The 13,289-nt window shown below is 42.7% G+C and overlaps 1 protein-coding gene and 1 long non-coding RNA gene across 2 annotated transcripts in view; one reads left to right on the plus strand and one right to left on the minus strand.

Moving 5' to 3' along the window:
• The window catches only part of Ralbp1l2 (ralA binding protein 1 like 2), a 109,040-nt gene extending 97,950 nt beyond the window's left edge, over positions 1–11,090 (minus strand). The window contains 1 exon segment of the mRNA XM_063262722.1: positions 10,895–11,090. Within this exon segment, the coding sequence (XP_063118792.1) occupies positions 10,895–10,979 (85 nt within the window). The 5' untranslated portion in view covers positions 10,980–11,090.
• LOC108350029 (uncharacterized) overlaps positions 1–11,867 on the plus strand; it is a 58,920-nt gene extending 47,053 nt beyond the window's left edge. Inside the window, exons 6-7 of the long non-coding RNA XR_005505610.2 lie at positions 10,910–11,045; positions 11,619–11,867. This is a non-coding gene — a long non-coding RNA (uncharacterized LOC108350029). The remainder of the gene's footprint in view (positions 1–10,909; positions 11,046–11,618) is intronic.
• The last annotated feature ends 1,422 nt before the right edge of the window (positions 11,868–13,289 follow it).

The raw sequence follows: 13,289 nt of genomic DNA on the forward strand, positions 1-13,289 counted from the left end.
GTGGTTGATGACAAGTTCCTTATCCCCGTTTTTAAAATTACATTTATTTTTTTTCGTGTGTGTGTAGAGGGGCAGGAGTTGTGAGTGTAGATGTTGTAGAAATTATTTAATCCCAACCCAGGTTTTCTCCCCTGCCTCTGACCACTTAGTTCCCAGATAAAAGACACCCACAAGCTTTATATTTACATTAAGCCTTAATCAGCACAGGAGCTGGGCAGATATGGATCCTCTGGCTGTTATGTCTGTTTCCCTGCTAATGATCCCACTATATAATTTGCTGTGTTTCATCTGGGCTGCTCTTAACTCCAATTAGCCAACCCACCTGACCCATGGCAGCTTCCTCCTCCCTTCACCTTCTTTATTACTCATGGTTCTTCTTGGATGCCTGAAGTCCTGGGATGCTAAACCCTGCCTGTGCCCAGCTGTTGACTGTTGGAATCCTTATTCACTTATCAGAAATAATTTGGGGACACAAGTTTACATAGTATCACTTGGGTCTACATGTGGACTCTCTTGTCTCTGGGACAATCAGGCCGTGGAGGCCTGCAGTTAGCATTACATTGCAGAGCAACAGACCAAACCTCAAAGCATGGAGGTCAGGGCCATCTGGTAGGAGTCAGGTTTCTGGGTAGGTCCCAGGTATTGAACTGATTATGTCAGGCTTGGCCACACAAGAACCTTTACCCATTGAGCTATCTTCCTGGCTCATGATAAACCATTTACAGGCTAGTTTGGTCCTGTGGCTCTGCATATGTGAGCTTGCATGTGTGCAGGCCAGAGGACAACCTTGGGGTTTACTCTTCAGGTGCCATCCACCAGTTTTTATAAAATGGGAGTTTTCATTTGACTAGGAATAGGACAGGTCAGCCTGGCTTGCTGGCTAGGGAGGATATGGAGTCTCTGTCCCCCCAGCAAAAGTGTGTGCCATCAAACCAGGTTTCTCTATTGTTGTTGTTATTTTAATTGGTTTCTTGTGTTTGGACTGAAGTTTATCATCTGAGTTTCTGGCTCCATTGCTTTCCATGTAAGCAGGAGAGGACAAAAAAAATGTCTGTGATTGATGTGTGTATGTATATGATTGTCCTTGAGTCTAGTATAAAAGTGAACCAGAATGTTGCTTTCTGGCTCAGTCTTGCTTGGTCACACTCAAGGTTTAAGAGGAACTTCTTGAAGGTTTAGTTATACAACAAAGGCTGTATAATTCTCTAAAGTCCCTGATTCTTACATCTGAGATTACTAAGAATTTACTTCCTTTCATTTTTCCCGTTTTAGGCACAGTCTGAATTATGTAGCTGAAATATGGAATAAAATATTAATACTAAAATTATTAAGTGTTTTAAGTTAATTAGGGCACAGGCCAAACTATTGGAAAAGACTGGATCTGGTGCAAATATTGAGAGTTTTCCCTTGCCTGTGATAGCCCAAAGGTAGGCAGCCAATCCACAGAGGGCAGCATTTCTCTGGCTATTCAGGGCCACAGGTCCCTCTGTCTGCTTAGCCATTCTCTAGGGATTAGGGTTGACACTATTTTTCATGAGGCGACTGCTCCTAGCTTGCCAGCTGCAGGGCACCCTAGGATGGTTCGGTCACTCTCAGCACACTGAGATACAGAGGAGGCAACTTCCTCAAGCAGAGGATCCTGGTGCTCTGTCTCCCAAATAAGCTGCGAACCTGAGGACGTGGACTTCATGGTCATTTTCTCATGAGAAAGTAACTTTGTTTATAGCTTAATTAGACAGCAGCACCTCTAACACGTCTAAGAGTTGGGCTGCTGACAGATTTCTCAGTCTGCAAGGAGGTTTGGATCACTTTGATCCAAGATGTGCTATTGCTAGACAAATAGCAGCTGGTGAGAACTAGAAACGGTGGGAAACTTTTATCCTGCTTTGCCTTTAAAAGAAGTTGAAACTGAATAAACTGTGCATTGGCTGACTGGGCTGTGTAACCGGTGTCCAGGTTAATGCGACCCTCACTTGGGACTTCAATGTACCAGACTGTAGCAGTGAATTAATTAAACAACTTTGGCTCCTTAGTACAGTCATGGCACCTGCCCAAGAGTTCTCTGGTTTCGAGAATGAAAGACACATTTCTAATCCTCCTGACAGCTACCGTACATCTCCCTTCCACCCAGCATCCCAGGTTTAACACCTTTAAATCTATGTTTTATCTTTGCTGCCCTGTTACCTTCTGGGAAACACCCCACTCCCCCAATAGGGTCCTATTCCCTTCTACCTACATCATAGGCTGCTTTCTCTCCTGTAGCTCTTAAATCTGATCCTTCTAACTCTGGATCATGGTGACTCTCTTCATCCTCTCCTCTCTCCCAATCCCTTGACCTGTCTTTCTGTCTTTCTGCTCAGCCATTGGCTATAGCAACTCTATATTATCAGTTGAAACCCTCAGGACACTCAGGTCTAGAAGTGAGGCTTTTTGGGGGACAAAATAAGACAATTCCCAACACCAGATGTTGACACTTTACACATACATTCTTGATATTGAATAAAGCAACTATCTTTAAGAACTATCTTTGGGGATTTAGCTCAGCGGTAGAGCGCTTGCCTAGCGAGCACAAGGCCCTGGGGTCCCCAGCTCCGAAAAAGAAAAAAAAACAAAAAAGAATATAGGAATTTGACCCTCAGTACTAGGGAGGGTAAACATAAAGAAGAAAATGGCAGACATTTTGCCTATGGACTCTGTTCATATGTTTCTGGCTAGAACTTAGTCACATGCAAACTCTTGGTTTGAGAGACACCTAGGAAATATAATTCATAGTTGCCAACTCTGTACTCCATTAAAGATGTAGGAAATGTGAAGGGAAGATAGAAAATAATAGTACAGACTCTCTCAAAATTCTCTGAGGCCTGTGGGTTTGTACTCCAGGGACCCTGGAGGCCTGCTCTAACCAGAGACACAGGAGGCCCACCCTAAACAGACAGTACTACCTGACTCCCAGGAGACCAGCTGTAACCCAGCTCACAGAGCTCTCCAGTCAGAGACATGAATGACAGATAAACATAGGGGAGAGGCAAACTCCAGGTCATAAACAACAGAACCCAATGCAAAATCTGCTGCTCACTCAGAGGACCTAGCGTGTGCTTAACCATCATCTGTAACAGGGTATCTAGTGCCGTCTGCTGGCCACTGAGGGAACTGCATGCAGAGGGACCACAGACTAAAGTCAGCCAAATAAATTCATCAAAATAAATAAAAATGAATACATTTTTCTTTCAAAAAGGCACACAAATGTATGGTCAAGGCAAACAACACCCAAGAAAACACAAGAAATGAAATATTTCATAACAACCCCAGAGTGCAAAGAAACAGTCTAAAAACAATCTCTTAAACCTATAATAATTCTATATGTATTTCTTGAAATAGCAGTTGGAGTAAGCAACCAGGCTGTAATGCTCTTATAAGTTCCATAGCCTCATCAACCCTTCGTAACAATCTCCACCTATTTGATTTTTCCTTAATTACAAATATGTGTGAGTTAGAATCCTGCGTCTCTCTGTGATCGAACTGTAAACTGTAGTCAATGTAACACTGACAATCATTAACCACAATCTTTAAGTTTCTCTTGTAACACAAGAGCACAGCCATAATTTGGAAAGCAAAACTCACCATCCAGCAAACAATCTATTCTCTAAAATCCAGTCTCTCCAAAACTCCAAGTCCATTCCTCCTGCTATAAAGTATGACTGCCAAGACTTGCATATGAACGAACTATGGTGCAGGCTCTAATACCTCACCAAAGAGACATTGCCCTAAATTCTTTTATAAGTCTGGTTTCCATGATAAGAATTATATTAAACTATTATCCCAATCTAGACCTGTTTCCCTGCGTTGGCTCATGCCACGTGTTGTCTAGAATGACTCCAGTTTTAAGCCAACTTTCTGTTACCAATGTTACAAATTTTTAACCATACCCAATAACTTAAAAGCCAGTCACCCTATAGCCAAGACATGTAGAGCGCATTATACATTTAAAACCAAACAGAAAAAAATGAAGTGACAACACATATCTTTAGTATTTAGATCAAACACCATTTTTACTTTTTCTAGCTGTCATTTTAAAAGAAGCACTTTGTTACCTGTTGAATCCAATAATCACAGTCAAAGATTTCTCTAAGAGAAACAGCAAACAGCTCCATTACCATAGAAGCTTTGAAGCTGCTGGCACCTTTAAGATCAGCTAGTGTAAACACTTAGCCAGCCCCCCGGGGAGCTTCCCCAGTGGACAGACCTAGGCTCCTAGCTACATTCCTCCATTGATGCCAGATCCAGTCAGTCAGAGACATGCATGACTGTTGACACCAGAGATAACCAGTTATCTATGATGCAAATCTCTAAAGGTCAATTGAAACTGCTTTTTATTTATTTGTTCCTTTCTTGAAAGGACTTAAAACTAAATCAAGGGAGGAATCAACCAGCATTTAGTTTTAACCATTTTTTCTTTTAAACATGAAAGACAAAACATTCAAGCAACTAGAAGCAAACCCCAGCCATAAACTAACATACATGGACAGCTTGGAGCATGAAGGACAGACAATAGACATAGAGGGAAGGAGCTAGATGGTGTCCCACCAAAAGTTCCCAGATATCGTACTTAAAGGACCAAGAGCCAGAAATAAGCACTTCTCCAATAGGAGAAAGCAAGGAGGCAAGAGGTTTCCCACCTCCTTCTGTCCCCAGGAGAGCTCCAAAAAAGCTTAAGCTCATTTTCCTTCTTTCACCAAAGCATCTGTGGAGAGTCCAGAAGGACTGTTTTTCTCAAACTCATTTTCTCTCTTGTCTAGGGTGTAAACTATCTCTAATCAGGGTCCAAAGACTAAAAGCATTTATGAGCACAAGGGTGGGAGCCAGGGTTCTCATCCGAGAGATGAGCAAAAGGTGGTTCAAGGTCACCGCAAATCTTCTCCACATCTATCCCAAACACGAGCCGGAGCACAGACAAACGCAAACACGTGAGACCACATCTGACATTTTCACACTTAACAAGTTCTTAAACGTCAGAGAGATGCAAAACAGGGGAATGTGGACAGAGGACGTCAGCCCCTTTCATAAGGGTCACAGGACAGAGGTCATTGTGACAGAACGTTTCGTCTGATTATGGTGATACACTATCACCACATGGCAAAAGTGTAGGACTAACACACACAGACACACACACATATGCACACACACAGACACACACATGCACACACACACACATGCACACACATATACACACAGATGTGCACACATGCACACACGAGCGCACGCACACATACACACACAGACACAGACATGCACACACAGACACACACAGATGCACACAGACATTCACACACACATGCACACACAGACACAGACACACACAGACACATAGACACACACACACACACACACACACACACACACACACGAGTGCTACTCAGCTTTAATTCTGTTACCCATCTGTACTGTATGACAAATAGGAACCTGAATTAAACTGAGCTATGTGGCTCTAGCATCGCAATGGCTCAGATGTCTCAACCTTCACCCCACTTTGGCTTCTGAGCTCCACTCATTTTCTCTCCTTATTGGCTGAACCCAGCCACTTTAATGGTTTGTTTGTGCTCATCCCAGGGAGTGGCACCATTAGAGGGTGTGGCCCTGCTGGAGTGGTGTGGCACTGCTGGAGTGGGTGTGGTTGTGGCCTTGCTGGAGTAGGTGTGACCCTGGCTGGAGTGGGTGTGACCCTGGCTGGAGTGGGTGTGACCCTGGCTGGAGTGGGTTTGGCCCTACTGGAGAGGGTGTGGCCCTGCTGAAGTGGGTGTGGCCCTGTGGGTGTGGGTTGTAAGTCTCTCAGTGCTCTGCTATCAGCCTTCAGATGAGGATGGAGAACTCTCACCTCCTCCTGCACCATCCTGCCTGGACGCTGCCCTGCTCCTGCCATGATGATGACAGACTGAACCTCTGACCCTGTAAGCCAGCCCCAGTCACATGTCCCTGTGAGAGCTGCCTCGGTCACGCTCTCTGTCCGCAGCAGTAAAACCCTAAGTAAGTCAGAAGTTGATACCAAGGCCTGGGTATTACTGATAGGCCTGACCATACTTTTATTTGGAAGAACGTGAATTTTGGGACTTTGGATTTGGAAAGCCACGAATGGTTTGAGTGGGGCCCAATGAGCCATCCTGGCAGGAAGACTTTGTGGCTGTGAGTGATTTTAACTGCATAGACCTGGCCCAGGAGGCTTCAGGGAGAATAATTTCAGTGTGTGGCCTGAAGATTGTTTTTGTGGTGTTTTGGTGAAGAATGTGGCCTGAGATTGTTTTTGTGGTGTTTTGGTGAACAATGTGGCCTGGAGATTGTTTTTGTGGTGTTTTGGTGAAGAATGTGGCTGCTTTTTGCCCGTCTGAAGAGTCTGCCTGAGGCTAAGGTGAAGACTCAGATTCATTGCAGCCACAAAGGACGTCTCAGAAAAGCCCAGCAGAGATTAAGTCTCAGGAGGAGAATTTTGGGCAAATTCAGCGAGATTAGTAAAGAGACAATATATAATATATTGTTCGGGTATTAAAGGGGCACCCACAAGTGAAACGGAGCCATGTCTGGACCCAGCACAGAGGCCCTAGCAGATGCTGAGCGGATGCCAATGCCCACAAGTACTCAAGACAGTTAAAAACTATGCCTGTGTGAAATCTTCTATACGCCCATAGACAGATGTTCACAGCATCACAGTTCTCTCATGACGGCCTTCGATCTGGCAGTCCATCCACTGACAAATAGCAAAGTAAAATGTTTGGTAATATATGGAAAAGGGCTCGGTGATATAAATTATTATAAAACGACGAGGAGAAACTGGGTCAAGGGCATGAACATGAGATCACGATGTATACCGACTTTCTAAAAACACACATATTCAAAGACATGAAACTGTGACCAGGACAAATGCCCTGTTCTGATTGAATGCAAAGATTACAAAACTGTGATGCTTGCCCAATTGAGGTTAAAGGGACGTTGTCGCTATAGCAACTACCTTTACTTGGATGGACTCCATAGTATAAGAGGAATTATTTCAGTGAGGAAGTTGTGCTCAGTGGTTTGAATAAATCTTGTCCTCACGGAAACTTGCGGTAAAAACCATGATGCTTCTGTTTGGTGCCACAAGAGCAGGCTGTGTTGCCTCATGGGTCTGTGCCCATTTGCCCTTTTGTTTTTCTGCCATGTTAGGGTGCAACGTGAGTCCTTCACCAGATATAGCCACCCATCTTGGTCACCTGGCTCCCAGAACTTGGAGGTAAATAAATGTCTTTCCTTTATTAATATTACTATTAATTATTAATTATTTATTATTCTTATAGGGAAAGACAATGGGTTAAGAAATTATGAATAAGCTCTGCTGTTAACAGAGGTGTCAGACTTTCAGCAGCTCAGAAACAAAGACGACAATGCACACACACACACACACACACACACATACACACACACACACACACACACACACACACACGTCAGCCTCAAGTCCTGTGGAGCCACTTGCTGGGAGAGGCAGGGACATGAGGCAGGAGTCTGCCCCTCTCTGATGGCCACCTAGCTTGTGGCTCCCAGCGAGTGCCTGACACATCTGGTTGTCAAGGACACAGAGAATCATGGGATGGTGATGTGATTATGTCGACAACTTCTGGGGACGCTGTGAGTGTCCCAGGCTTCCAGCAAGAAACAGCAAGGGCTTTTAAATATTTTTAAAATGTGCTTTTATTGTCTCAAAAAATAGCAAGAGAGGTATGATGTTTTTAAAGTCAATAAATAAAGCTACGCCAGGTGGCGCCACCCTTGAACCTAGAGAGCTAAGTCAGAAAGCTCGTGACATCCAGGCAAGCTGGGGCTGTAAAACAAAACCCTGCTGAGAAAAAAAGTAATAAGAACAGAAAAAAGTAATAAAAACGGGGAAAATATTGCTGTAAAAACTTATAATTACTAAAAAAAGTAATAAAAAGAGGAAAATATTGCTGCAAAAAAACTTATAATTGCTAAAGAGGATCAAACAGAAAAATTACTCCAAAATGTACTTACTATCTGGGTTAACGACCAGGGAATATAGTATTCCTGCAGTTGCAAAATCTTCACAGTCATGTTCATCCATTTCCTACCACAAAACTGAGACTACTCTGTAGGTAACGCGCTGTTATCTACATCAAAACACCCAATGTTATACATGAAAAGCAGCTCAACAACTTCCCTATGTTCATGCTGCACTCCCTGATCTGTTGGAGTGACTGTGGGTGTCCGATGTGTCTCCTCACCACAGAACAGTATTTCCCCACGTTAAAGCCAGAAATATTGTGGAAACGACTCCAAAGAAACCTCTTTGGACCTTCTCTCATCCACACTACGAAAAGAACAAGACCATTTGCAAAAAATGGCAACAGTGTGAGTCCTAAAAGTTTAAAGGAGGAGGAAGAACAGAGGGTTTGCAAGCCACTCATTTCGAGAAATGCTGGAGGACTCAGGAACACACAGTGTGTCAACAATGTTGTCCTGCAGAAAAAATACACAATGGATAATATATTACTTGACAAATCCATGCCAGAATGACTGAAGCTACGTCGTAAAGACTCGAGTCGAGGAAGTTTGCTAATTGAGTTTATAATGTATGGAAATTATGTGATGCTTCTCCTTTGCTCCCCATCATAAGCTTGTTTTATGGTGGAAGGGATGGTGTCTGTTAATGTCACCCGTGTTCCTGTATCGCCCTTTGATCTTTTCCAACACCTACAGTGATGGGTGACGGAGGGAGTAACTGTAGCCAACAATTAATTATTCTTTACAAGATGAGTTCCAACGTGAGCCCAATTAAAGAATTTCCGGACACCTCTTCCTTGCTAAAACAAGTACATTTAATGAATTGAAGCCCCCGGCCTGTCACTCAGGCTTTCGTTCCCGTGCACGCTTGCTTACAGAGCTAACCCCTGCCCTTCTCTCCCCGTCTGGAAATACCAATTGTCACCCTTTAAATGCTCCATGTCCTCCTGACCCCTCGAAGTTTAACTTAGAGGCTTTTACGGCTTTTTCCTCGAGATGACACCATCTGGAAAGGTGTTTCTGGGGACAAACATGGCTGCGGGGCATTTTAAGCAACAGAACACCGTTCCCATATGCAAGGCACAGCACTTGCAAGAATGATGCAAATGGTCAACTTTAGCCTGGACTCGGAAAGAGGGGTCTTGATGGACTCAAAGCTTGAATTCTTCCGACCCTGCTACAATTTCTCCATCATAACATGGAATAATAAACAAAGGGTTTCAAACACCACAACATTCCAACATCTTTTCAAAAGTGATTATGTGAAAGGTCACAACTGTGGCGTATGACACCTATGGGTTCCAACAGGAACGTACTTCACCACACAAGACTCAGACATCTCACCCCATCCAAGCTTAAGATCCCATCTGACAGATGTGTGAAGAAAGGTTTCAGTCATGAACAGCTGTGGAAACTGCAAACATGAGGCTTGGGAAGGACATAACTGTTCAAGGGGCAGCATGCAGAAGAAATTTTATGATAATCTCTCCCTGGTTGTGTTAAGGGCTATTGAAATCTACACATGTGATAAAATTTCACACACACACACACACACACACAAACACAAAGACACACATACACACACAGGCACACATACACATAGATATACACAGGCACACACACAGACACACAGACATACACATACACACATAGGCACACACACAGACATAGACACACACAGACACACAGACATATACACACACGCACACACACACACATGCACACACACACACACACACACACACACACACATACACACAAAATGAGATCTAACATAATTTCCAAAATGTCAATAGGTGACTTTATTGCACAGATAACCACTTCTGATTTAGAACAACCAACTCTATGGTTCTACAATGGAGGCTCCTTGGGCGAGGCTGGATGAAGATTCCGTAGGAGTTTTCCTGAACTGTTTTAAAACTCTGACTGGTGCTACATTATTTTTTTAATATTAAGGGCTTTTTTTTTCAGTTGGCTGTTTTTGTTTTGTGTTTTGTTTTGTGTGTCAGACTGGATTGAAACTTCTAGACAGTCTGATCCTGTGGTTTAATTTTCCTACACATTTAAACACAGTTAAACCTCAGGGATGGCTACCTTGAAATTCTGTTGCAAAGTAGCAAAGCTCCCATGATCTTTAAGGTAAGAATGGATTCTATCAGCTGATAAACAGTACTTGGGGCTCGGACACAGCAAGGAACGATGTGGGACTTTTTGTCTTTCTTTTTTTTTTTAATTTTTCATTAGATAATTTTTTCATAAATTGCTTTGTTTAAATTTTTCTTTTTTTGATTTTTATTAGATATATTTCTTTACTTACATTTCAGATGTTATTCCCCTTCCCGCCTTCCTGTCCATCAGCCCCCATTCCCTCCCCTTCCCCTCCCCCAAGTTTTTGTCTTTTTAATTGAAAATGGTTTCTTCGCTCACACTATACACCCCAAGGAGAGTTTCCACTTCCTGGGATCCAATAGGAGGGAAGTGTGAATCTTCCTGGGAAGGGGAAATGGAATCCAAAGGAATTGTGTAAACATCTGACTTGCTAGAGGCTTCTTTAAAATGTGTGCCATGTTAAGTTTGAACCCTCGCACTGCATGGAAAACTGGCTTACGAGGTGCACCTAGGTAGTGGGGACACCAGCTCAGGCTTAAAGAGCAACAGAGCAAATGGGTAGCATCCCAGGATGGCTCACAAATGAGCCCCCACCCACAAGAATGAGAGCCCACTGCACATGACAGGTGCACATGTCGAAGCCTGATTTGCCAGAGGCTGAGAGTGACATGTTTACCTGGAGGCCGGATGGTTAGCATTTTAAGGAGAATCCATGTGTTGCCAGACAAAGCAACATTCCTACCTTTATCCTTCTCAGGTTTGTATCCCCCGCCTCCCAAGATATCTTCGAGATCCTTCTCTGACCAACCTACAGAAAAACCACACATTTCAGTGGCCAAAAGAAACAAATCTCAGCAGCAAACATTTGGATTAGTCAAAGTTATCCATGACACGTGAGTGTTCTTCATGGAACTGAGAGTGTGGTTCAGTGGCAGAGCAGATGTAAGGTCTCAGAACCACACCTTATGCTCACACTAAGGGAGGGGGAGGAAGAGAGGGAAGGGAAGGAGGTTGAGGGAAATGAACAAGGAAGAAAGGGGGTAGGCAAAATTTCAACCGGCCCTTCAGACAGCTCACTGCGATGTATATGTTCTGTAGAACGGCCAATCATCTTGAGTGTTTGTGTGACCACAGAGAGAAGAAATACAATCCTATAATTAAGTTCAGATGAGATGCCATCCCCCTGCCTCGATGGCAGCTCTCTGAGGCTCTGACTCTATAGAAGACTCTGCTTCTTAACTGAACCAAGGAGATTAATGCCTTTCTGCAAAAATAAGTCTCAACTTTCTCATGATCTGCAACACAATCACAGATGACTAATACAAGAAGCAGAATCATTATTAACCATAGTTCAGTGATTAAGTACACATCTTCCTGAATGTCCTATGCTCTGTGTGCAAAGTGTGCTTAAAGCCGTCCCGCTGTATTAAGTTTTTAATTTCTTTCTTTATTTCTTCCTTGACCAGGTTATCATTGAGAAGAGCATTGTTCAATTTCCACGTATATGTGGGCATTCTTCCCTTATTGTTATTGAAGACCAGTTTTAGGCCGTGGTGGTCCGATAGCACGCATGGGATTATTTCTATCTTTCTGTACCTGTTGAGGCCCGTTTTTTGACCAATTATATGGTCAATTTTGGAGAAAGTGCCATGAGGAGCTGAGAAGAAGGTATATCCTTTTGCTTTAGGATAGAATGTTCTATAAATATCCGTTAAGTCCATTTGGCTCATGACTTCTCTTAGTCTGTCGACATCACTGTTTAATTTCTGTTTCCATGATCTGTCCATTGATGAGAGTGGGGTGTTGAAATCTCCCACTATTATTGTGTGAGGTGCAATGTGTGTTTTGAGCTTTAGTAAGGTTTCTTTTACGTATGTAGGTGCCCTTGTATTTGGGGCATAGATATTTAGGATTGAGAGTTCATCTTGGTGGATTTTTCCTTTGATGAATATGAAGTGTCCTTCCTTATCTTTTTTGATGACTTTTAGTTGGAAATTGATTTTATTTGATATTAGAATGGCTACTCCAGCTTGCTTCTTCTGACCATTTGCTTGGAAAGTTGTTTTCCAGCCTTTTACTCTGAGGTAGTGTCTGTCTTTGTCTCTGAGGTGTGTTTCCTGTAGGCAGCAGAATGCAGGGTCCTCGTTGCGTATCCAGGTTGTTAATCTATGTCTTTTTATTGGGGAGTTGAGGCCATTGATATTGAGAGATATTAATGAATAGTGATTATTGCTTCCCGTTATTTCATATTTGGATGTGAGGTTATGTTTGTGTGCTTTCATTCTCTTTGTTTAGTTGCCAAGACGATTAGTTTCTTGCTTCTTCTAGGGTATAGCTTGCCTCCTTATGTTGGGCTTTACCCTTTATTATCCTTTGTCGTGCTGGATTTGTAGAAAGATATTGTGTAAATTTGGTTTTGTCATGGAATATCTTGGTTTCTCCATCAATGTTAATTGAGAGTTTTGCTGGATACAGTAACCTGGGCTGGCATTTGTGTTCTCTTAGGGTCTGTATGACATCAGTCCAGGATCTTCTGGCCTTCATAGTTTCTGGCGAAAAGTCTGGTGTGATTCTGATAGGTCTGCCTTTATATGTTATTTGACCTTTTTCCCTTACTGCTTTTAATATTCTTTCTTTATTTTGTGCGTTTGGTGTTTTGACAATTATGTGACGGGAGGTGTTTCTTTTCTGGTCCAATCTATTTGGAGTTCTGTAGGCTTCTTGTATGTCTATGGGTATCTCTTTTTTTAGGTTAGGGAAGTTTTCTTCTATGATTTTGTTGAAGATATTTACTGGTCCTTTGAGCTGGGAGTCTTCACTCTCTTCTATACCTATTATCCTTAGGTTTGATCTTCTCATTGAGTCCTGGATTTCCTGTATGTTTTGGACCAGTAGCTTTTTCCGCTTTACATTATCTTTGACAGTTGAGTCAATGATTTCTATGGAATCTTCTGCTCCCGAGATTTTCTCTTCCATCTCTTGTATTCTGTTGGTGAAGCTTGTATCTACAGCTCCTTGTCTCTTCTTTTGGTTTTCTATATCCAAGGTTGTTTCCATGTGTTCTTTCTTGATTGCTTCTATTTCCATTTTTAATTCCTTCAACTGTTTGATTGTGTTTTCCTGGAATTCTTTCAGGG

Source organism: Rattus norvegicus, chromosome 6, assembly GCF_036323735.1.
Source record: "Rattus norvegicus strain BN/NHsdMcwi chromosome 6, GRCr8, whole genome shotgun sequence".
NCBI lineage: Eukaryota > Metazoa > Chordata > Mammalia > Rodentia > Muridae > Rattus > Rattus norvegicus.